At 43.7% G+C, this 22,696-nt stretch overlaps 1 protein-coding gene across 11 annotated transcripts in view; it reads right to left on the reverse strand.

The window, feature by feature from the left end:
- Positions 1–22,696, reverse strand: part of LDLRAD4 (low density lipoprotein receptor class A domain containing 4) — a 511,331-nt gene that overhangs the window by 278,170 nt on the left and 210,465 nt on the right. For 8 of the 11 annotated variants that reach the window (XM_060200607.1, XM_060200613.1, XM_060200608.1 and 5 more), the window contains one exon: positions 19,422–19,890. In XM_060200607.1, the coding sequence (XP_060056590.1) occupies positions 19,422–19,461 (40 nt within the window). In that variant the 5' untranslated portion in view covers positions 19,462–19,890. The remainder of the gene's footprint in view (positions 1–19,421; positions 19,891–22,696) is intronic. The other 3 variants (XM_060200614.1, XM_060200616.1, XM_060200612.1) reach the window with 1 other exon arrangement.

Genomic DNA, 22,696 nt, shown 5'->3' on the forward strand with positions numbered 1-22,696 from the left:
TTTCTTTTGCTTTTGTTTTTATTCATAACAAGTGTTCTCAGCCAAACCTGAGTTCATGTTAATGAGACAACCCTCAGCAAGTCCCTGGGGACAGGCTGGAGACAAAAGACACTTTCAGTTCCACCCCACACAAGCCTCTCAGGGGAAGGGAGCTAAAAACTGACTTAATCACCAATATCCAATAATTTAATCAACCATGCCTATGTAATGATGCCCCATATAATCCCCAGAGGAAAGGTTCTGAGAGTTTCCATGCTGGTGTACCTACAAAGAGGATGCTTCACACTCCTTCCCACAAACTCTGCCCTAAGCCTCTTTCACATTTGGCTGTCTCTGGGTGACATATTTAAAATGAACTGGCAATCTAGGAAGTAAATTGTTTTCTTGAGTTCTATGAGTCATCCTAGCAAATGGATCTAACCTACAGAAGGAAGGATCATGTGAACTTCCAGTTAATAACCAGTTGGTCAGAAATATGAGTGACAATAACTGGTATTTTCAATTGGCCTCTGAAGAAGGAAGTCTTGTGGGATTGAGGCCATAATCTATAGGGCAGATGCTAACTCCAAGTCAATAGTATCAGATTTGAACTAGATTGTAAACTGCCCTATTGATATGGCAGAGGACTGTGAGCTCAGACTGACAGAGATGCAGAGGTTACACAGGCTCCTGTGCTCAATATGACCAGATAGGGGTCCTAGGTCAGATTGATGGGGTTAACAGTTAATGGTATTTTATACTTTCCTCATATTTGGAAGCTACTCTCTGCCCATATCCAGATTTCTAGTCTTATTCTCAACTCTGACACCATCTTCACAGACACCATTTTTAGCCCACCTGCATGTTAGCTATCGGGCTCAAGCAAAACTACTAAAATCATAGTCCCCTTTCTAAAATAGAAAACCTTCTGCACCTCATAATGACCCTGGGTCCACACTCCCAGAGGGTTAAAAAATAGGAAAGCTATCAGGGCAGGGGATGGGATATGGAGTTCTGGTGGTAGGAATTGTGTGGAATTGTACCCCTCTTATCCTAGGGTCTTGTCAGTGTTTCCATTTTATAAATAAAAATTAAAAAAAGAAGAATATTCCACTGTAGAGGATGGGACATGGAACTCTTGAGATGGGAGCTGTACCCCTCTTATTCTGTAATTTTGCCAATTATTATTAAATCATAAATAAATAAGAAAAAATCCCAAATGTTTGGTGGGTTACGGACATGAGTGTTAAATGTAGACAAGAAAAAGAGATCTCAGAGGTTGGGCGGTGGCGCAGTGGGTTAAGCGAATGTGGTGCAAAGCGCAGGGACGGGCGTAAGGATCCCGGTTCGAGCCCCCGGCTCCCCACCTGCAGGGGAGTCGCTTCACAGGCGGTGGAGCAGGTCTGCAGGTGTCTATCTTTCTCTCCCCCTCTGTCTTCCCCTCCTCGCTCCATTTCTCTCTGTCCTATCCAACAACAAATGACATCAACAATGACAATAATAATAACCACAACGAGGCTACAACAACAAGGGCAACAAAAGGGGGAAAAAATGGCCTCCAGGAGTGGTGGATTCATGGTGCAGGCACTGAGCCCAGCAATAACCCTGGAGGGAAAAAAAGAAAAAAGAAAAAGAGATATCTCTCTCTCTCCTGCTCAAGCAAGGATAAATAAAATGAACACAAGTCAGAGATCGTCAGAGATCACTGTCTGCAGCCTCCACTCGGGTTGGCAGTCCGCTCAGTTGCATGGACCTTCTTGATAGACATGCACCTGTGGCTAGCCGGATGCAGTGGTCACATATGTGATCTTGTTCTCTTCCCCCATATGCTCCTTCCAGACCCTTAAAACTCTGCCATTATCCTGGCATTGATAAGCAACACAGAAACCTGCTTATAGGCCACAGATTCCCATATCCTTTCTTTAGAAGTAAGATTTAATAGGACCAACCTGAATTCTGGTGTTTTTTTTTTCTTCTTCTTCTTTTTATTTTTTTGCCTCCAGGGTCATTGCTGGGGTTCAGTGCCAGCACAATGAATCCACTGCTCCTGGAGGCCATTCCCCCCCTTTTGTTGCCATTGTTATTGTAGCCTTGTTGTGGTTATTATTGTTGTTGATGTCATTTGTTGTTGGATAGGACAGAGAGAAATGGAGAGAGGAGGGGAAGACAGAGAGGGGGAGAGAAAGACAGACACCTGCAGATCTGCTTCACCACCTGTGAAGCAACTCCCCTGCAGGTGGGGAGCTGGGGGCTGAACTGGGATCCTTTTGCTGGTCCTTGCGCTTTGCACTACAAACACTTAACCCACTGTGCTACCACCGACCACCCCCCTTTTGTTCATTCCAAATCCTACAAAGACACAGTCCCATGAGGTTTCTGCAAATTAGTAAGACATACTCTACCCTCCAGTCACTAAATAAGGTTGAGACACAGGTATACAGAACTTTCAGAGCATAATGTTCACCACCAGAATTAGGACTCACATCATTTTAATTGCTGACTTCACTGATAAGCTGAGATCCAGAGGTTACACAATTTACCCACAGCCGTGCACTGTATAGTGGAAGAGCTGTGGACGTCCATCTCACTATAGTTTGTTCTCTAAGCAAAAAGGTCAACGTTTCAGTCTTCATGTTCACAAGTACTCTTTTAATAAGGTGAAAAAAATGAATCATAGTCCCATGATATTAAACAATTAGACATTTCTGCAAGAACAGTTACTATTGATGCATTATTTTTAGAAAATATTTCATTTGACTTTAAGAAAGAACATCTAGAAAATGTAAATAAGTACAAGAAACCAAAAAAAAAAAAAAATTCACACTTAGCGCTATCGTGCAGAAGTAGCACACTGGTGGTATTTTGTATTTTGGTGCATGCTATCTGTATTGTCTGTTGAGTATTTAAAAAAAAAAAAAAAAAAGACAAACCTTCTCTGTTTGCACTGTGACCTGCTTTTTTCCCTTAAAAACAAATCACAAAGTACGTAAGGAGGTCTTTGCTCATATGTGGAGTATAGGCAACTGAAACGTGAACTTGCCAGAAAGAAAAAAGACAGACTTGTCTCTAAGACTTTGCGAGAACTATGGTGGCTATCAGGTTATCACTGGGGGAAGAGCACAGAGTTCTGGTGGTGTGTGTGGTGTGAAGCTACATGTTGAAGAAGTTTTCTCATCTCAGACTTCCTGATACTTGTTATTAGAAATTCTACTGATTGTTACTGTTGTAACTGTATCTGCAAAATAGATGTTTTTCTTGTTGTTGGTCTACAACGTATATTCTTTTGACCAGGAGATCTGTATTTCAGGCTCTGTCCCGTTATAACGAAATCCTGCTCTATGGCAAGGTCTAGATATTTCAAAGATCTCTGCCCACGGGCTGTAGAGGACTGGCTTGCCACAGGGATCACCCACAAATCTGATGTCTGCCTGCTACCCTGAGGGTCTGGAAAATGTGCAGGGGATAACTGGAATAAACTCAGTATCTTATGGGCATCCAAAGAATGTACCTGACATGACAACATTTGGATAATAACAGTTTCAAACACCCTTACCCTGATGTTTTCTCCCTTAGAAATATATTCTGATCTTTTTCTCTGTAATGTTTTGTCTGGAAAATTTTATAACAATGTTAAAATTTTATAAATTTATAATTTTATAAAAATATAAATATGAATTTATATGATTTATATAAATTTATAATTTATAAATTTATAAATTTTATAGCAATGTTATGAAATGCATTAAGTTATTACAAATAAATACTCTTTGAAGTTTGGGATGGACGGGGCACACACTTGACACTGTCCTAGCTGGAGACATCACATGTGTATTCCCACTTGACCTCTTCTGATGTACTGCATGATGACTTTCTCTCCAGCCTGGGATGTGTCTAATCTCAGGACCCTGACAATGGCAAAGGTTCTCCACCCACGTATTCTCAATAACTCTACCCTCTAATCTTATAATACTGTAACCCATTACTAAACCACTGATAAAATTATACACACACACACATACACACACACACACACACAGATATACAGTCTTACAAGAATTTTTTTCAGGATACAATATCTTCTCAAATACCTTGCAAAATATATCATAGTAAGGATATACCATTGTTATCAAACATTGTGTTAACTGAGGATTGGCCTGTCCTATTTTAATAATATCATCTTTCTAAATTGTGGCTGTGTCAGCCAATGACTGAGCAGTTCTTTCTAGTCTCCTGCCACCAGCATGATAAATACACTTTTTATTGCCTTCACCAAAACTGAAAGATTTGAAGCACAAGCATCACAGAGTTCCTACCTAATTCATCACTCATCACAATTATTTTGGACTCATCCATTAGGAATTCAAATTACCAGTCAGTCCACCCATCATCACAAATATTTTGGCGCTTCTTTCTTTCATTCGTTCATTCCACATACATCTAATAACTTGTCTACAAATACCCCTTATCTAGCTGCTGTAAAGTGTTAGGAATGTGTGTGCAAAATGAGAACTTTATGATTACTATTCACAAAACATATCTGGCATCCCCCAAATTACATCTTTCACTAAAACACCTAAGAGCCTTTAAATTTTTCATAAATTTCTTTTCAGTTAAAAAAAAATCCCAGTAATGCCAAAAACATGTTTTGGAAATGCATTTAGACTGAAAAAATACATTATTCAAGTTACTGTGTATAAAAATCTTACAAATTAAGCTTAAGTTATTGGATGACTACCATTGATGTGTGGTGAGTCTCTGAAAGCCGGCTGTTTATAATCGAAGTGTGAATTCAGGTCACAGAGCACAGCCCTGCATCCAGAGCAGTGGCTCTGGAGAAAAAGCCACAGACTAGACCTGATTTCTGTGCACAAACAAGGGAACTCAAGTGGTTACAAGCAAAAGGAAAACCAAAAAATGAGAACCTCAAGAGAAGAGTTGGAAGAGAAGGACAAAGGATATTTTTGGTTCGTGTCTTTTTAAAAGGCAGTATTTAATGCTGAAAATATCATGAAAAGTGCATCAGATGTTCTCATTTTAAGTGAGAAGAGACAAAATATGGCAAGATTAAAAACTGATTTGGCCAAGTGCCATGGGTGCTGATGATTCCCAGCATTATTTCATTATGTAGTTGTCCCGGATAAGGACACACTACCCTTGGAAACTCCGCTTGCTAAGTAAATTCATACATCTAAAGGAAATAAATTCTATCATAAACTGATGGAGGAGTCACCTCCACAGGGATGGAATTCTGAAAGGATGCCCGGTGCAGAAAGGGTTTGGTATTGGTCAAGTGGGCCACAGTCAGAGGACAAGAACTAAGGGTCAGGGGCCAGGCAGTGACGCACCTGGCTAACCGTTCACATCACAGTGTACAAGGACCCAGGCTCCAGCCCTGGGTTTGCACCTGCAGGAGGGAAGTTTCAGGAGTGGTGAAGCAGGGGTGTAGGAGTCTCTCTATCTGTCTCCCTTTCTCCCTCTCTACCTCCCCCCCCTCAGTTTCTCTCTGTCTCTGATAATTAAAAAATATATAGTACAAAAGAAGATGAAGAACTAAGGGTGAAGTGGATTCTATTCTCCAGAAGTCCCAAAATAAGTGGTCTGTCTCTTAAGGGGACAAAGCTGGCAAGACTGACTCAAAGATGTGCCACGTCTTTCACATCTCTTAATCTCTGCTGGCAGGAAGCCCGGCTCTCCCCAGACTTGAGGGGTTCACCACAGGCTGCTTCTACTCTCCTCTGTAGATCTGCCTTATAGTTTCCCATTTCTTAGTGACTGCCGATGACAACTCGCTTGGCTGACACCTGCAGTTGTTTCTTTGACACTTGCGTCACAACACATCTGAGCAACGAGCATAGAAAGTTCCAGAAAATGTAGAAGTCAAAATTCAAGGAATGACCCTAAATTATATATATGGTGTCTTTCCAGTGGATGTGAGTGTTTGAGAAATGAGTTTAAAAAAAAAAAAAAAAAAGAACGATTCAAAACAAAACATGGCTTCAATGCACTAAACATATAGCAAACAGTCCTTGGCTAAAATGTACAGATATTTACACAGACTCTCCCAACTTTTGGAAAGAACAGTGGGAATCAAAGCGATGTAAAACACATCTGCAGCGACCCATCTGCCTAGCCCACTCCTCAGCCTGTGATGATCCACACAACCAGCTTGCTGTTGTTCAAATATCAACTCTGTCCCCACCCCAAGGTTTCTGCACGTACTAGGCCCAGTGCCCAGAAAGAGATAGATCCTGCATTTCCACAAGCCCTCCCGCCACCCCTTTATCTTACAGAGGCCCTGGCCCCTGATCACCCTGTCAGTTAACAGTCGTCCTCCGTCACTTTCATCGTCTCTGGTTTTTGTTGTAGTGGGTGTGGGCTTGTTTATCTGTGACCAGGGTTACCCCTGGGTGTTGGTGTTTGCATGACTCTGCTGTTTCCAGTGGTATTTTCTTTTTCTATCCATTTGCTTTCTTTTTTATTGTATAGAAGGTGAGAGACAAGAGAGAGGAGAGAGAGAGACATAAATGGACTGAGAGAGAAAGAGGGAGAAAGAAAGAAAGAAAGAAGGAAGGAAGGAAGGAGGGAACGAGAAGCAGAGAGAGGAGAGATACCTACAGCATTGATCCAATGCTCAGGAAATTTCCACCAAGCAGTGGGGACCAGGGGCACGAGTCCAGGTCCCCTTGCACGGCCATGTGTGTGCTCTACCAGAAGTTCTATCGCTCTGGCCCCATCTTCGTTTTCAGAAATCATTATTAGTGACTAAACAGTGCTTTAGGAGATTACGTGTTTTCAGAAGTACAGTCCTGACTGCAATCTGAAGTTATACAGTATGTTTGCATCTCTATTATCTGTCACCCCAGCCTATATAAAAATTCCTCAAGTACAGTGGGGGTCTTTGACCCCTGTATTTAAAGTGCCTCATATATAAATATGTGCCAAATTAATAAATAATTTGATTCATTTATGGGCCCGTAAGTATATCACATCCATGTTGCCATCAGTTTGCAGTAAAAAATAACATACCTACTAGAGTACACATGTTAGCATGCATGAAGACATGGGTTCAAGTCCAGGTTCTCAACTGCAGTGTGGGTGGCGGGGGGCTTCACAAATGGGGGAGCAGTGTTGCAAGTCTCTCTCTCCCTCACTCTCTCCCTTTTCTGTCTCTTACCCTCTGTCAAAAACAGAAAGAGAAAAATACCTTCAGGTATGGTGGTGTTATACAGGCATCAAGTGGAGAAAAAAAAAAAGCCCAGTGCCAGGAAATCTGGGTTCCACACCAAGGACCAAATATCCCAGCCTCCCAGACACCTAAGCATGTCACTAACCCTACCTTCAAACCTCTGGACTTTGGGGCTGGGTCAAAAGTTCTGGGGATCAAAAGCAGGACCTCATGCCTGAGAGTTCAACACTCTATCCATTGAGCCACCACTCAATCACCCGTACTGGCACTTTCATTCCAAGCAGAAATAAATTCATCAAGTTTTGAATGTCTCCCTTCCTCTTTTTTCACAAAAAAGTTACGATGCAAACATATATGACATGGGATTAAGTCTTAAAGAAATCTGTCACTCGAGTAAACTACGTAGTGGGATGCATTGGATCGACCTTCTCGTGGTGCATCCCGTGAGTACCCATTCATTGGGGAAATTGATGATCCTTCCTAGCCGACTGAATCCACATGGATCCCAGTCACTTTCAAAGCCATTAACTGGCTACGGAAGAAGGGCAAACGCTAGAAGAAGAAGACTATGTAGTGCTCAAGTAGTGCGCCACCACCTGGTTTGTTCGTTTTGTTTTTTTTTAATATATTTTTATTTATTTCCTTTTGTTGCCCTTGTTGTTTTTCATTGTTGTTGTAGTTATTATTGCTGTTGTTATTGATGTCATTGTTGGATAGGGCAGAGAGAAATGGAGAGGAGAGAAAGACAGACACCTGCAGACCTGCTTCACTACCTGTAAAGCGACTCCCCTGCAGGTGGGGAGCTGGGGACTCGAACCGGGATCCTTATGTCGGTCCTTGTGCCACGTGCGCTTAACCCACTGCGCTACCGCCCGACTCTTGTTCGTTTGTTTTCTAAAAGGCTTCTGTACAGTAAAAGAAACCACCACCCAAACAATGAGACCCCTTACAGAATGGGAGAAGATCTATATATGCCATACATCAGACAAAAAACTAATAACCATAATATAAAGAGATTACCACACTCAGCAACAACAAAAAAATGATCCCATTCAAAAGTGGGGAGAAGATATGAACAGAATATTCACCAAAAGTTATATCCAAAAAAACAATTGACACAGGGTCAGGCAGTGGTGCACCTGGTCAAGATCATACATTACAGTGCACCAGGACCCAGGTTCAAGCCTCTGGTACCCACCTGGAAGGGAAATGCTTCCTAAGTGGTAAAGCAGGGTTGCAGGTGTCTCTCTGTCTCTTTCCCTCCCTGTCTTCTCTCCCCTCTCAATTTTTCTCTGTCTCTATCAAATAATAAATAAATACAATAGACATATGAAAAAAATCCTTCAAGTCATTTATTGTTAGAGAAATGCAAATAAATGAGAATGAAATAAATGACCCCTGTGAGAATGTCCCTTATGGATAAACTTAGGATAATCTACACACCTTCCCAAGCTGTCTCAGGGATGAATGAGACCACATATGTGAAAGTGCCTGGCAAAAGATGCAAGTCATCTCCATTCCTATCAGCTCTGCAGAATACCACATCTGAGATGATGATCGCAAAATTCCAGAAGGGCAAGGAAAACACCCCAATTTCCTGCAATGTTGTCACTAGAAAGGGAAACAAATAAGCTTAGATGATCAGACCAGCATGGTTTTCCCTCTTAATCATAAAGTGAAGTGCTGAGCCCATATGCCACCTACAGATATATAGAGCCCCGTACCATCAGCTGCCAACTAGAACCAAGCAGATCCTCCTTGCATTCCTCTGGGAGTATTGTACAAACACCAAAGTCAGCTAAAGGGGAAATGTCAGGGTTGTCATATTCATGGTTGCTTCACACACACACACACACACACACACACACACACACACACACACACACACACACACACACACACTTCATGGAAACTTGGGAGACAATGGAATCACAGTACACCACAGTCTCATGCCTGAGGCCCAGGGATCCCAAGTTCAACTCCAGGACTACCATAGGCCAGACTTAAACAGTACACTGATCTTTCTCTTTCTCCCTCGCTTTCTACCCCTTAAAATCATTCAAGGGAAATGCATTTTTAATAGGACCATAACAGATACACACAGCAAACGTCTCCAGTCTTTCCAGACCATCTCCACACTCCACAATGTGATGTTCCTTCTCTGCTCTAGTTAGTGGTGTCAATCACAACCCCTATACCGTGTGGTCCTGGGAGGGAATCCTATTGACCCACTTTTCACTCTTCCTCCTCCTCCTTTTACCTTTTTTCCCTACCAAGGTTAGTACTGGGGCTTAGTGCTAGCAAGACAACTTCAGTGCTCCCAACAGCCATTTATTTGTTTGTTTGTTTTTCTTTGATAAACAGTAAGAGACAGAAAGAGAGAGAGTAGAGAGAGGGAAGTAGAGAGGCAGAGGAGAGAGCACAGCTCCAACACTCATGAAGCTTCCCCTGCCCAGGTAGGAACTGGGAGCTTGAACCTGAGTCTCTGAGCTTTACTGATTCACAGTGAGCTATGATAGAAGAATTCACTAGAGCTATGATAGAAGCTCCCATCAAACATTTGCTGAACCAACCCCTGGTTATTCTGAGACCTGACATGTAACTACTTACAGATACTAAGGGGAGCAAATGAAAAATAGAATAGCAACTATATGCCAAGTTCAATGTTTCACAACATTTTATTTAATTCCTACTAAAACCCTATTTAGTAGTTATGATCTCCATCTTTAAGAAAAAAGTGTAGTTCCAAGAGGTTAGCTAACTTGTTGACATTGTAGAGCAGAAATCGAAGGGAAGGAACCAACCAGGACTAACTGCTCCTGCTGAAAGACAGGGGCCCCTCAGACCTCTGAGCTCCTCCGACAAGGAGAGGCACAAGGAGTCCAAAGAAAGGAGTCTGGAGACATTTATACCAATAAGCAAGAGTCTAGAACCCAAGACATAAATACAGGAGGTCCAATGCTGCTCAATTTCTGTCCAGTTAGGATTCATCTTTATTCTCTTTCTTATTAATTATCAATTATTTCACACTGGTTCACAAAATTACACAACTTCATAGGTGCAATTTCACGTGTGTGTGTGTGTGTGTGTGTGTGTGTGTGTGTGTGTGTGTGTAACTCACCACATCCAACATCAAAGTCCCTGTCCCCCCACTCTGGCCCTTCCCTCTAATGACCGCAATAGTTTTCAGAGTACCTAAGCGGCAGTTTGGTTATTTATTTTTTGCAAGTTTGCTTGCTTTAGTTATCTATACTCCACATCTTGAGTGAAATTAACCAGTAGTTTCTTTCCCTCTCCTCACCTAATGTAACGACCTCCCATCCCATCAGTTAGGGTGTTCTTATTACACAATCTCACATTGTTTTGGAAAGCTCTACGGTAGGGAAACTGACTTAAATTTCTCCTCCCAGAATTTAACCATAGATCCACTGCCATCCTTTGATGAATTAGCAGTTCTCAATGATGTCTTCTAAAACAAATGTGCTACTATCGGCTTTCAAAAAGTATGGGTTCACCCATAGAGAGGAGGAAAACTGGAGAGGCATTTGGATGTAGTAATAGGGTCATGAATGGCTTGAAGGGGAAGAGAGGACTGGACCTGGAAGAAAAAGGAGGGCAATTATGTACAAATCTAGACAGGTAGTTGTAGAGATGATAGCTAACCCAGAAAACTGCAGTGTTTTACAATGGAGGGATCGGGGGATTCAGAACTCTGACGGTGGGAACGATGTGGAATTATACCCCTGTTGACATGTAATTCTGTAAATCAACATTGAATCACCAATAATAAAAAAAAGTGTGGGTTCAGGTTGCATGTGGGTCACAATACAGGCATGATCTAGAAGGAAGTAATATGCTGAGGGCATGAGTATTGTGAAGAGGTGACTCTGGGCTGCTCAGAGCCCTGGGAACTGTCACACCTTTAAGATCACAATCACCTCACACAGGGTCTCAGCAAACCAGTTAGTAGCACAAAGAGGAGAAAAGCACCTCAACTCAATTTCAGTTGTTCTTTCTTTGTGGTCATTAGTGGCTAAGAAAAGAAGGTCACCACTTTCTAAGAAGTAGCTCTCTTTCAAATACCTCAAGATTATTCTAAATCAACTCTCATCCTTCTCCATACGGAGTGAAAGAACCTTAGTTTACTTAACAACTATCTCTGGTGGTCCTTCTCACAAGAACAACTTATAAATTCCATGGGAATTCTGTTTATCTACCAAGCTATTCAACATTATTATTTTTTTTAACATTTAATGAAATGACTCAATGGGTCTAAGAGAAATGTGTGAACCATTCAAGTACCTAAGGAGAGCAGTGCAGCTGAGGGCCATGGAGAGTGGGTGGATCTCTTGTAAGGCACAGAGTGGTTCAGAAGGTAGAGTACATTATTTACATGGGGGGGGGGGCGGGCGGGCGAGATTTCAAATCTAATCCCTGGCACCAAATATACCAAAGTTGTGCTCTGATATTGCACTCTCTTGTTCTCAAAAAAATCAGAAATCTTAAAAACGATATTACGTGTTTATTTCATGAAAGAGGCCATATCACCAGCACATGTGGTACCAGAGATTAAACCCCAAGACCTTTTTCCATGTACTTACTATTCGATAATTTCCCTGACTACCAAAATACATTTTTAGAGATGATATACACATTAAGTATATGTCCCATCACTTCTTTATCCAGCCAGCTGTTGATGGGCATTTAGGTTTCTTCCAACTTTTGACTACTGTGAATGGTACAGTTATGAACATCAGAGTGCACATGTCCCTTCAAATTAGTGTTTTCATGTCCTTTGGATATATACCTGAGAGTAGTGTTACCAGATCATGGACTACTGCTCTGCAGTTAAACAAGATAACAGTGTGTCCTTTGGGACAAAATAGACAGGACTGGAGGTGATTATGCTTAGTGATGTAAATAAGGAGGTGAAAAACAACTACTAGATGCTATTGTTCATATGCACAATACAGAGAATTGAAACACATGAACTTGGTAGGAAGAGAAGGAGGAGGAAGAGCAGAAGGAGGAAGAAGAGGAGGAGAAGGAAGAGGAGGAGGAGAAAGAAGTAGTCAAACTGTCTCCAAAACTTTGTGAGAACTACAATAGTTATTTTTGGGTGAAGGACACAGAAATTTGGGGGTGGTGTGGTGTGAAACTATATCCTGTAATCTTACCCTCTTATAAACAATTATTGAATCACTAACAAAGGTTTTATTAAGTTTAAAAAGAGGGCAGGGACAAATAGCATAATAGTTATGCAAAGAGACTCCTATGCCTGGGGCTCCAAAGTCCCAGGTTCAATTCCCTGTACCACCATAAGCCAGAGCTGAGCAGTGCTCTGGTAAAACAAAACAAAGCAAAACACATGGAAATAATAATTTTTTTAAAAAAAGGAAATATAGCAGCACTAACATGTCAGTGATGCTGACCACCTAAGTTAATAAATAATTGCCTATCCTTCTTGTGGGGACAGGGAAAGACACACACAGTGATAACCCAAGCAGGATGTTTTCCAAGTCACCTGAGAATGTAGCAGTGAACTCTGTACTGTGATGAAATCTGTTACTATTAGGACATTTCAATGAGACCTGGTTGACTAAGCATAGAAGGGTTTCCATTCTTTCTGCTCAGTGGCATTGAGGGATTTTTTTTTTAAATAACCAGAGTCTTATGCAAACTGCTACAGCCCCTTTGGAAGACTGTATGGAAAGTCCTTAAACAAATAAAAATGAAATTACCTTATAATCCAACAATACACTCTTTGGCATTTGTCCAAAATAAAAACCCTGTGGTGAGGGGGAGGGTGGACATGCGGTTTACTGGGCTGGCGGGGGGGGGGGGGATGGGACACAATCTTTTGGTAGTGGGAATGGTGTTTATGTACACACCTATTAAATTATAGTCACATAAATCATTATTTAATTAATATGAGAGGGGGAAAAATTGATTGTATGTCTAACAACGGGACTTTTCAAAGTTAACCCAATTACCAAATAATGTGATGATAACGGTAACTCTATCCATTATCTTCTTGAACCCTAAGACAGCAGGAACCTCACATTTCCACTATAGAGCCTAAACTTCCCCCAGTCCTGGGACCCTAGGGTAAGGCCCACTTTCCCGCATGCTTCTCCCAATTCTTATCAAATAATATTGCATCCGCTGATCGCAACCAATGCAACGAGTGCCACCCCAGTATGCTTCACTTCAGACTGTGTCCAGAGACTTCAGGTATGGAACGACAACCCTTCAGCTTCATCACTTGGGTGAGACCTTTCCTTTCATAGTATTCTCTAATTCCATTCCAGGTGGTTTGCTTGCTAACAAAGTCCCAAAACCCAGATATACACCAGGTTCCAGGAGATAGAGCGTATGTTAACAGGTATCCATAAACTAGGGCAAATATATACCTGAAAGCAGAAGTACACTAGAGTTTGCAGTGAGTACCCCCCTCCCCCAACACTTCCTCTCCACTATTCCAACCTTTGGGTCCGTGATTCTTCAACAATTTGTTTGACTTTGTATGTTAACTCTCTTTTCAGCCACCAGGTTCCAGATGCCATCAGGATGCCGGCCTGGCTTCCCTGGACTGAAGACCCCACCAATGAGTCCTGGAGCTCCGCTTCCCCAGAGACCCACCCTACTAGGGAAAGAGAGAGGCAGACTGGGAGTATGGACCAACCAGTCAACGCCCATGTTCAGTGGAAGCAATTACAGAAGCCAGACCTTCCACCTTCTGCATCCCACAATGACCCTGGGTCCATGCTCCCAGAGGGATGGAGAATGGGAAAGCTATCGGGGGAGGGGGTGGGATATGGAGATTGGGTGGTGGGAATTGTGTGGAGTTGTACCCCTCCTATCCTATGATTTTGTTAATGTCTCCTCGCTTAAATAAATAAATAAAACAAGGGCAACAAAAGGGAAAATAAATAAATATTAAAAAGTTTTTAAAAAGGAAAGGAAAAAGAAAAGGGAAAGGATAAAGAAGGGAGGGAGGGGGAGGAGGGAGGAAGGAAGGAAACGCAGATTCCTGTTCTCCGCTTATAAAGATTCTGAATTAGTCGGCGATGCTTCTGTGCTTTTTACTTTTTAAGTCATTAAATTTTCTTTATTCTTTCTTTCTTTCTTTCTATCTTCCCTTTTTTTTTTTTTTGCCCTTATTGTTTTTCTTTTAATTTCTTTATTGGGGAATTAATGTTTTACATTCGACAGTAAGTTCATTAAATTTTTAATTCAAATATTAAAACAAAACAGAAAAAGACATCTTAATAAAATTTGGGAAATGAAATAAATGAAAAACAGATTTAAGGTCATGGAAAAATGCAATAACCTCTTTGCCACTTAGGATATCTAAGACTCCTTTCTATTAGCCTGAAGAATCAGCAAAATCAGTGCATCGTCCATTCCAGAAGCCAAGGTGTTCAGAGAGTTTTCAGCTGTTTGGCCATAAGAGAGTGAAAGCTGGTTCATCTGGTGGAGCACACATGTTGCCATCAGAAGGAAGTGGGTTCAAATCCTGGGGTCACCACACCCGCGGGAACACCTGCAGGAAGGAAGCTTCACCTACAGTGAAGTAGGGGTGCAGTGTCTCCCCCTCTCTCTGTCTGTCTGTCTCTCTCTCTGACTCTCTCACTCTTTGTCTCTCTGTCTCTCTCTGTGTGTCACTCACCCACTATTGAGAAGCAAGAAAAGAGCCAAGGAAACGCCTACCCACAGCAGTAGAGTCTTGTGGGCAGTAACCCTGGGTGGTAGAAGAATAAAGAAAACTAAAGTCAAATAACAGCAAACCAAAGGGTGGATGCCACCTTCTATTCACTGCCTTCTAAAACCACTGCTTTATCTAGCTTGGGCAGTAATAAAGGATCTTTCAGTCCACATCTTAAGTAACTTTTACCAGCTACTCGGGCCAAGACCCCTGAGAAGATTAGGTAGAGAAAGCAAGGATGATCCCGCTCCACAAGGATCCATCTCCAGAGAGTGTCAGGTGCATACATTTAGTTTACCACTAATTCTTCCTGGATATATCAGGAAGCTAAAGCCAGGCCCAATTGTGACAAATAATAACCTAGACTACATGGCTTCCTTAAGAATAGCAGGTTAGGGGGGTTGGGCGGTGGCGCAGTGGGTTAAGCGCAGGTGGCACAAAGTGCAAGGATGGGCGTAAAGATCCTGGTTCGAGCCCCCGGCTCCCCACCTGCAGGGGAGTCGCTTCACAGGCGGTGAAGCGGGTCTGCATGTGTCTATCTTTCTCTCCCCTTCTCTGTCTTCCCCTCCTCTCTCCATTTCTCTCTGTCCTATCCAACAACTAATTGCATCAATAAGGGCAATAATAATAACCACAACGAAGCTACAACAAGCGCAACAAAAGGGGGGAAAAAATGGCCTCCAGGAGCGGTGGATTCATGGTGCAGGCACCGAGCCCAGCAATAACCCTGGAGGAGGAAAAAAAAAAAAAAAAGAATAGCAGGTTAGTCAAGGGAACCATCCCTGGTCACACACGTGAACACATCAGTTCCTTTCCTGTTTTGTTTTTGTTTTTCCTCCCAAGCTGATTCTCCAGCCCACCCATCACCTCTACAACCCATTCTCACTGAGTGCGGGCACACAGTGCTTCCCAGACTTCCACATGCACAGAGCACCTGGGGATCTTATTAGGACTCAGTGCTGATTTAGCAGAACCGGGCCACACAGAGGCCAATTAAATTGCCAGTTTCTTTCTTTTTCTTTTTCTTCTTTTTTTTTTTTTTGCCTCCAGGGTTATTGCTGGGGCTCAGTACCTGCACTACGAATCCACTGCTCCTGGCGGCCATTTTTTCCCTTTTGTTGCCCTTGTTGTTTATCATTGTTATTGTTGTTATTGTTGTCACTGCTATCATTGTTGGATAGGACAGACAGAAATCAAGAGAGATGGGGACGACAGAGAGGAGGAGAGAAAGACAGACACTTGCAGACCTGTTTCACTGCTTGTGAAGCAACCCCCCTGCAGGTAGGGAGCCGGGGATGGAACCAGGATCCTCACACCAGTCCCTGTGCTTTGCACCATGTGCACTTAACCTGCTGCGCTACCGCCTGCCCCCCAGGCATCTATACTTCTATCTCCCTCTCTACTTCCTACTCCCCTTCCAATGTTCTATAAAATAGAAACAAAAAAGGGGGGAAGAGAGAAAGAAAGAGAGAAAGAAAGAAGGGAGGAAAGGAAGGAAAGTAGGAAGAAAGAGATGGAGGGAGGGAGGGAGGGAGGAAGGAAGGAAGGAAGGAAAGAAGGAAGGAAGAAAGAAAGAAAGAAAGAAAGGAAGGAGGGAGGGAGGGAGGGTGGGAGGAAGGAAGGAAGGGCTGCCAGGTGTGGATTTGCATAGCCAGCAATAAGCCTCAGCGATAACCCTAGTGGCAACAAATTAAATATAAATAAAATAAAGTAAAGACATTTATGAGTTGAGGGTGTTCAAGAAGTCTACCAAGCATATATGGGGAGGTGCCGTGGACCCCTGTGTCTAACCCTCCGCAGGAGAAGCAATAGTTGTAATACTAGCTGCCATTCACTTGGACCTTAACTAATGTACCCAGCATGCTCCTCTAACTATTAGGTAGAACTCAAGGATTTTAGTCATCGAGAGCTATTGCCACAAGGCTAGTTTGAGATCTCCACTGGATGGGCCCTTCTTTATCCTCAGGGGAGAGGAAGTGCAGAGCACCCCAGCAAATGATGAGGGCTGGACACAAGTAAATTTGGACCCTGTCAGACTGTGCCTGGCTCAAGTGAAGAGACTGTAGCAAGGGTCCTGCCTGAGCACAGGGGACCCCCTGTCACTCCCACTCCAAAGTCAGGTCCCTCTGAACGCCTCATGGCTTGAGAAGTCACCATTAGTAAGGCAGAAGCCTTGGGAGTCAAGCAGGGGGAGGTGACAAGAGCAGGGCCTTTTCTTTCTTTTTTCTTTGCCCCCAGGGTTATTGCTGGGGCTCGGTGCCTGCACCACAAATCCACTGCTCCTGGAGGCCATTTTTTCCCCTTTTGTTGCCCTTATTGTTCCATCATTGTTGTGATTATTATTATTGGTGGTGGTACTGTCGTTGGATAGGACAGAGGGAAATCATGACAGGAGGGGAAGGCAAAGGGGGAGAGAAAGATAAGACACCTGCAGACCTGCTTCACTACCTGTGAAGCGACTCCCCTGCAGGTGGGGAGCTGGGGGCTCAAACCAGTATCCTTATGCCAGTCCTTGTGCTTCGCGCCACGTGCGCTTAACCCGCTGGGCTACCGCCGGACTGCCGAGCTGCCGAGCATGGGCTGGACTGATCTATACAGTGAACCATGCACTGTGTTACTCGGGGTTCTTTCTATGCCCACGTGACCTTTCTTCTTTCGATGCCCTTGTTCCCTGTCCCTTTCAGAGCTATGTTTCAGAATTCCTTTCCAGGCACCTCCCAGGTGCCTCTCCTCCCCAGCTGTCTCTCAGAGAGTGGGGAAGAAGAGTTTGGAGGGCACCTGGCCACTTACCAGAGGTGCTGCGTGTCACAGTCCTGCATGGCAACCTCTGCCCAGAGGGGGAGGTGACATTCCAGGAAAATGTAGATCCTGTAACTGAAACAGCTGAAGCAGGTTCACTGAAGAAGAGGAGGAGGGCAGGGCTTCCAGCTTGCCAGGCGAGAAGGCTGGAGATGGTCCTAGAGAGCTCGGAGTGTGTGTGTAAATGCACTAGCCAGTAGCTGTTTTGCTCATTTTCAATACGCTGTGACCATTCTGGGAGGACTGTCCCCAGCATAATCTCCTAAACTGGATGCCACCTTATTACAACTGTAGATACTGAGAAGGCTAAGGAGGGTGCTCAAAGGCTCACAGGGGTCAAGGAGACAGTACATCTTGGAAGGGCACTCCACAGGATACTAAATTGGCAATACTAAGGCACTGGGGAAAGGTTCAGGGTTTCATGGTGCCCCACACCCCTTTTCTATCTGAAAAAAAAAAGGTCAGTCCAGAGGAGTAAGATGCACAAGAGCCCAGGATGGCAACAGAAAGGTGCCAGCACACGGGAGAGGACCAGACAGGAAGGACCTGCGCAGGAAGACGCCACAGCGAGAAAACCTGCCAGGCCTCCAGACGCATCAGATTCTGTGTGCAGCCTCCCGCTAAGCCTCAGTGTTGTTTATTTTCTCCAGCACAGCCCGCAGCACCCCGCGAGCTGCAGGGGACCCTCTTTATTTCTAAAAGGGGCTCTGATAGGAACTCAGTATCCAGGAGCAGTATTCTAGTCAGAGGAGAAAGCAGCATCCAACCCAAGTCTGGGAGCTTCCAAGCATGAGCCCCAACCTCTTTCTAGCCACCCTGACTAACCTGACTGAGCCTCCTGCTCTAGCCACAAAAATTTAAAAGGACTCACAACACCAGAGAAGACTGCCATTTCTTGCAACGATTCTAACATCTTCCCTTTAAAGAGGCAGGGGGAAAAAAACCCCAAAAAACCTCTTTTATGTAAAAATATTTTCCCTGGATTCCTTGAGGTTCTTCAACTTCAAAGCCCCCACTCTACAAATGAGAAGCCAAAGGCCCAAAAGGATTAAGTGGCTTCCTGGGATGTTAAGTGAATCAGACAAAGAGCCAGGATGCAGATTCAAAAACCCCTGTGTAGCTAGCCATGGCTTTGGGCACCAGCCAGACTAGTAATTCTGTTTCCAAATGTGCAAACCGGCAGTCGGGGGACAAATCAACATCAGACAGGGATGCCAAAGCTTCTCCAGGAGTTCCGTTAAAAGAGAAAGATCCTAACTGCTGAGTTCAGCACTCTCCACCAACACACACACACACGCACACGCACACGCATGCACACAGGCACACACGCATCAATAAATCTGAGGGAAAACACTTAAGATGGGGAAGGAGGGGTTACTCATCATCAACGACTCCTTTCCCCCAGAGAATCTTCCTAGCTCTGTAAAGAAAAACACAACCTCTGTGCATTGGTTTGCAAGTGACTTATTTCCTTTAGAGACCAGTGACTTGCAGAAGATTGTGTGTGGCCTATCACTCAACAAAAACTGAATCCAAAAATGTCAAATGCCTTTTTCAATTTCCTAGTTAGAGAGAGATGGAAAATGGGCTATTATTTTGTTAAAAATTGATCACCGTGGCAGCCCAAGCCCCTTGCCTCTGCATGGTGTTCAGTTCAGAAAAATGCAAAAGTACATTTGTATGGTATGTTATAATCTGATCAACTAAGTGTGGAACTGAAGCTTCTATTTAATTGTAGAAGGTTCTCACCTGTGAAAGCATTTGTGGCCTGAAAACCAGCTTCCTGCATACTGCTCCCCAGACAAGCCTGTGCTCTGCCGCTTAAGCTGTCCTGTCAAGAGGAGACCGCCTGGGCGAGGTCTCAGGTCACTTCCATCTTGGCTGGTCCGAGTCCATTGCTCTCCCCCGTTTGGCTTTGGGTAGCATCTGATGCGCACCTGCCCTGCTCCCAGACCTAGAGCAGGCAGTACCCGGGATGGCACCCAGTCCAGCAGTGTGTGCACTCGGGGCACAGGGGTACGTCAGCCGTCCAGCCAGAGAGTGGGGGCCATGGTGCATGCAGGAGCGGACAGGGCTGTCCCACTGAGACCCGCCTTTCCACCTCAGAGTGAGGGTCTCCTCAGCCACCTGGCAGTCACCATCTTCCACAGGCGCCAGCTGTTCCAAGGGAGCTCAGTTAGCCTGATCTGCAGCTCTCTGTGCTTCACTGCTTCCCCTGCTGGAATCAAAAAGAAAAGAGAAGAAAAAAAAAATTACTTTCCTGAAGACCTGCAAAGATTGAGAGAGATATACAGAGTCCAAGGAGAACATGGAAAACCTGCACAGAGCTGTGCTCGGGGCCTGCACTGTGGGCAGCGGGGAGCTGTGGGAAGAAGTGTCCTGTGGTACTTGAGAACTTGTGAGCAGGCAGGAGTACAGCAGTTGAGTCTGGGAAAAGAAAGAGGCACATCCTCCATATTCCAGAACAAGACAGTCTGCACTGCACCAAGGCTTTTAAGAGCTGCTCCAAAGGTCATGCAACATTCAAATGTCCTTCCTCAGCTCACATCTGTGAACCACTACTAGTTCACAAGCACCTGGAAGAAGAAAGCTATTCCCCAAAGTGGTTCCCGAGGTACTGGGGGCTCTTTGGGGGCTGGGCACAGCAGGTTAAGCGCACATGGCGCAAAGCACAAGGATCCACATAAGGATCTTGGTTCAAGCCCTGCTCCCCACCTACGGGGGTAGGGTGGGGTGAGGAGTCGCTTCTCAAGCAGTGAAGCAGGTCTGCAGGTGTCTATCTTTCTCTCCCCCTCTTTGTCTCCCCTTCCTCTCTCTATTGCTCTCTGCCCTATCCAACAAGGATAAACAACAAGGACAACAAAAGGGAAAAAATTACTTCCAGGAGCAGTGGATACACAGTGCAGGCACAGAGCCCCAGCAACAACCCTGGAGGCAAAAAGAGGCAAAAAAAAAAAAAAAGTGACTCTTTAGGAGGGGAACAAAGTTCAGTATTAATTTTGTTTAAAGTAAGAGGGGCATAAATTTAAGCTATAAGCTATTCCATAAGGAAAAACATTTTACAAAATACTTTTCAGATATTTTAATGTTGTATTGTCCAAGAAGCAACAGCAACTATGAGAATTTCAGATGCCCAAAGGACCAGACTTGAAAAACATAATCCTGTTGGAGACAAAGAACCTTTTCCATCCTTATCAACTTATATTCAACTTTTAGAAATTACAAATGTGAGCTGTGGAGACAGCAAAATGTTTATTCTAAGAGTTGGGTGGTAGCACAGTGGGTTAAGCACAAGGACCTGTGTAAAAATCCCAGTTCGAGCCCCCGGCTCCCCACCTGCAGGGGAGTCACTTCACAGGCGGTGAAGCAGGTCTGCAGGTGTCTGTCTTTCCCCCTCTCTGTCTTCCCCTCCTCTCTCCATTTCTCTCTGTCCTATCTAACAATGACGACATCAATAGCAACAACAATAATAACTACAACAACAATAAAAACAATAAGGGCAACAAAAGGGAAAATAAATAATATGAATTTTAAAAATATTTATTCAAAAAGGCGTTCATGCCCTCTAACTTATATTAAGAAATTCAATTGTACTGCTTTCGTGTACCCGCATAATAGTCTCACTTAATAAAGTACAGCTGAATTAGAGTGCTTAAGTTTAATAAACAGATAAATGTAGTTTAATTAAAAGTCATTTATAGAAATAGTGGTTTTGAGGTACTTGGAGATGAGAGAAAATGGTTTTTATCTGAATTTGAACATTCCATCAGAAATGACCACAGTATATAATACCAGCAACCCAAAGGCCAACAAAAGCTCCTTAGGGTGGGGCAGATAGCATAATGGTTATGCAAACTCTCATGCCTGTGGCTCTGAGGTTCCAGGTTCGATCCCCCGCACCACAATAAGCCAGAGCTGAGCAGGGCTCTGGTAAAAAAAAAAAAAAAAAAAAAAAAAAAAAAAAAAAAGGCTTCTTTAGTGAACTAATCATGCTTGCTATACTTGTCAATATTAGGGCATGGAATTTCCAGATTCATATAAAAACCCAGTCAATGTAGCATATATATTTAATAAATTAACTCTGCGCTGATTTTTTTAAAGATTTTTTTCTTGTCATGCAGGCTTTTTATTGTTGTTGTTGTTGTTAATTATCTTTATTTATTGGCTAGAGACATCCAGAAATCAAGAGGGAAGGGGGTGATAGAGTGAGGGACAGAGAGACACCTGCAGCACTGCTTCACCACTTGTGAAGCTTTCCCCCTGCAGGTGGGGACCAGGGAGCTGGAACCCAATTCCTTGTTCACTATAACATGTGCACTCAACCAGGTGTTACACTACCTGGCCCCTGTGTGCTGACTTTCAACAATGCACTCATAACCTCTACCCCAAATCTCCTTATATGAAATTTTCAAGTTAAAAAAAAAGCTGTAATATCCATAAAATGGTTTCCCCCTAGCCACGACTGACAGAAAAGATACTCTTTCTGGAAATAATACAACAAAGAAGTGAAGGCACCCAGACCCTAGAAGCTTCCTGTTCTGTTCAATGAAGGATTCCAAACATCCAGAACAGGGTCTGTAGCCCAGTGACATTCAAAGTATCAGAGGACCACAAGGGCAAGGGAACAGAGGAGAGAGGGATCTGAAACCCCGATCAGCAGAAGTCTGGCACATCGACTTTCAAGCTTAGGTCCTAGCACAGACTCTACAAAAAAGGCAGGAATGCTGGACACCTGGTATCTGACCCATTTCTCCTTTCTGTCTTCCCTCATCATGTGTTTCCTGCTTGGGACTCGCCCTCTGCCTTCCAGACTCAGCCAAAAGAGCCCTTTTCAGGACGATCCCCTTTACTGTCCGCAAACTCAGCTGGAAGCCCATTTACCTGGCTTCCTAGCACTTCCTCTAGTACATCCATCTGTGCACGCGGGTCGCCATGACTTAGCACCACTCTCCTACTGGACTGCAAGTGCCATGAGGACGAGGCAGTCATTGGCTAACTCGGTTTCCCCCTCCAAGTAGGTGCTC

The sequence above is a fragment of the Erinaceus europaeus genome, chromosome 10 (genome assembly GCF_950295315.1).
Source record: "Erinaceus europaeus chromosome 10, mEriEur2.1, whole genome shotgun sequence".
In the NCBI taxonomy this organism is placed as follows: Eukaryota; Metazoa; Chordata; class Mammalia; order Eulipotyphla; family Erinaceidae; genus Erinaceus; species Erinaceus europaeus.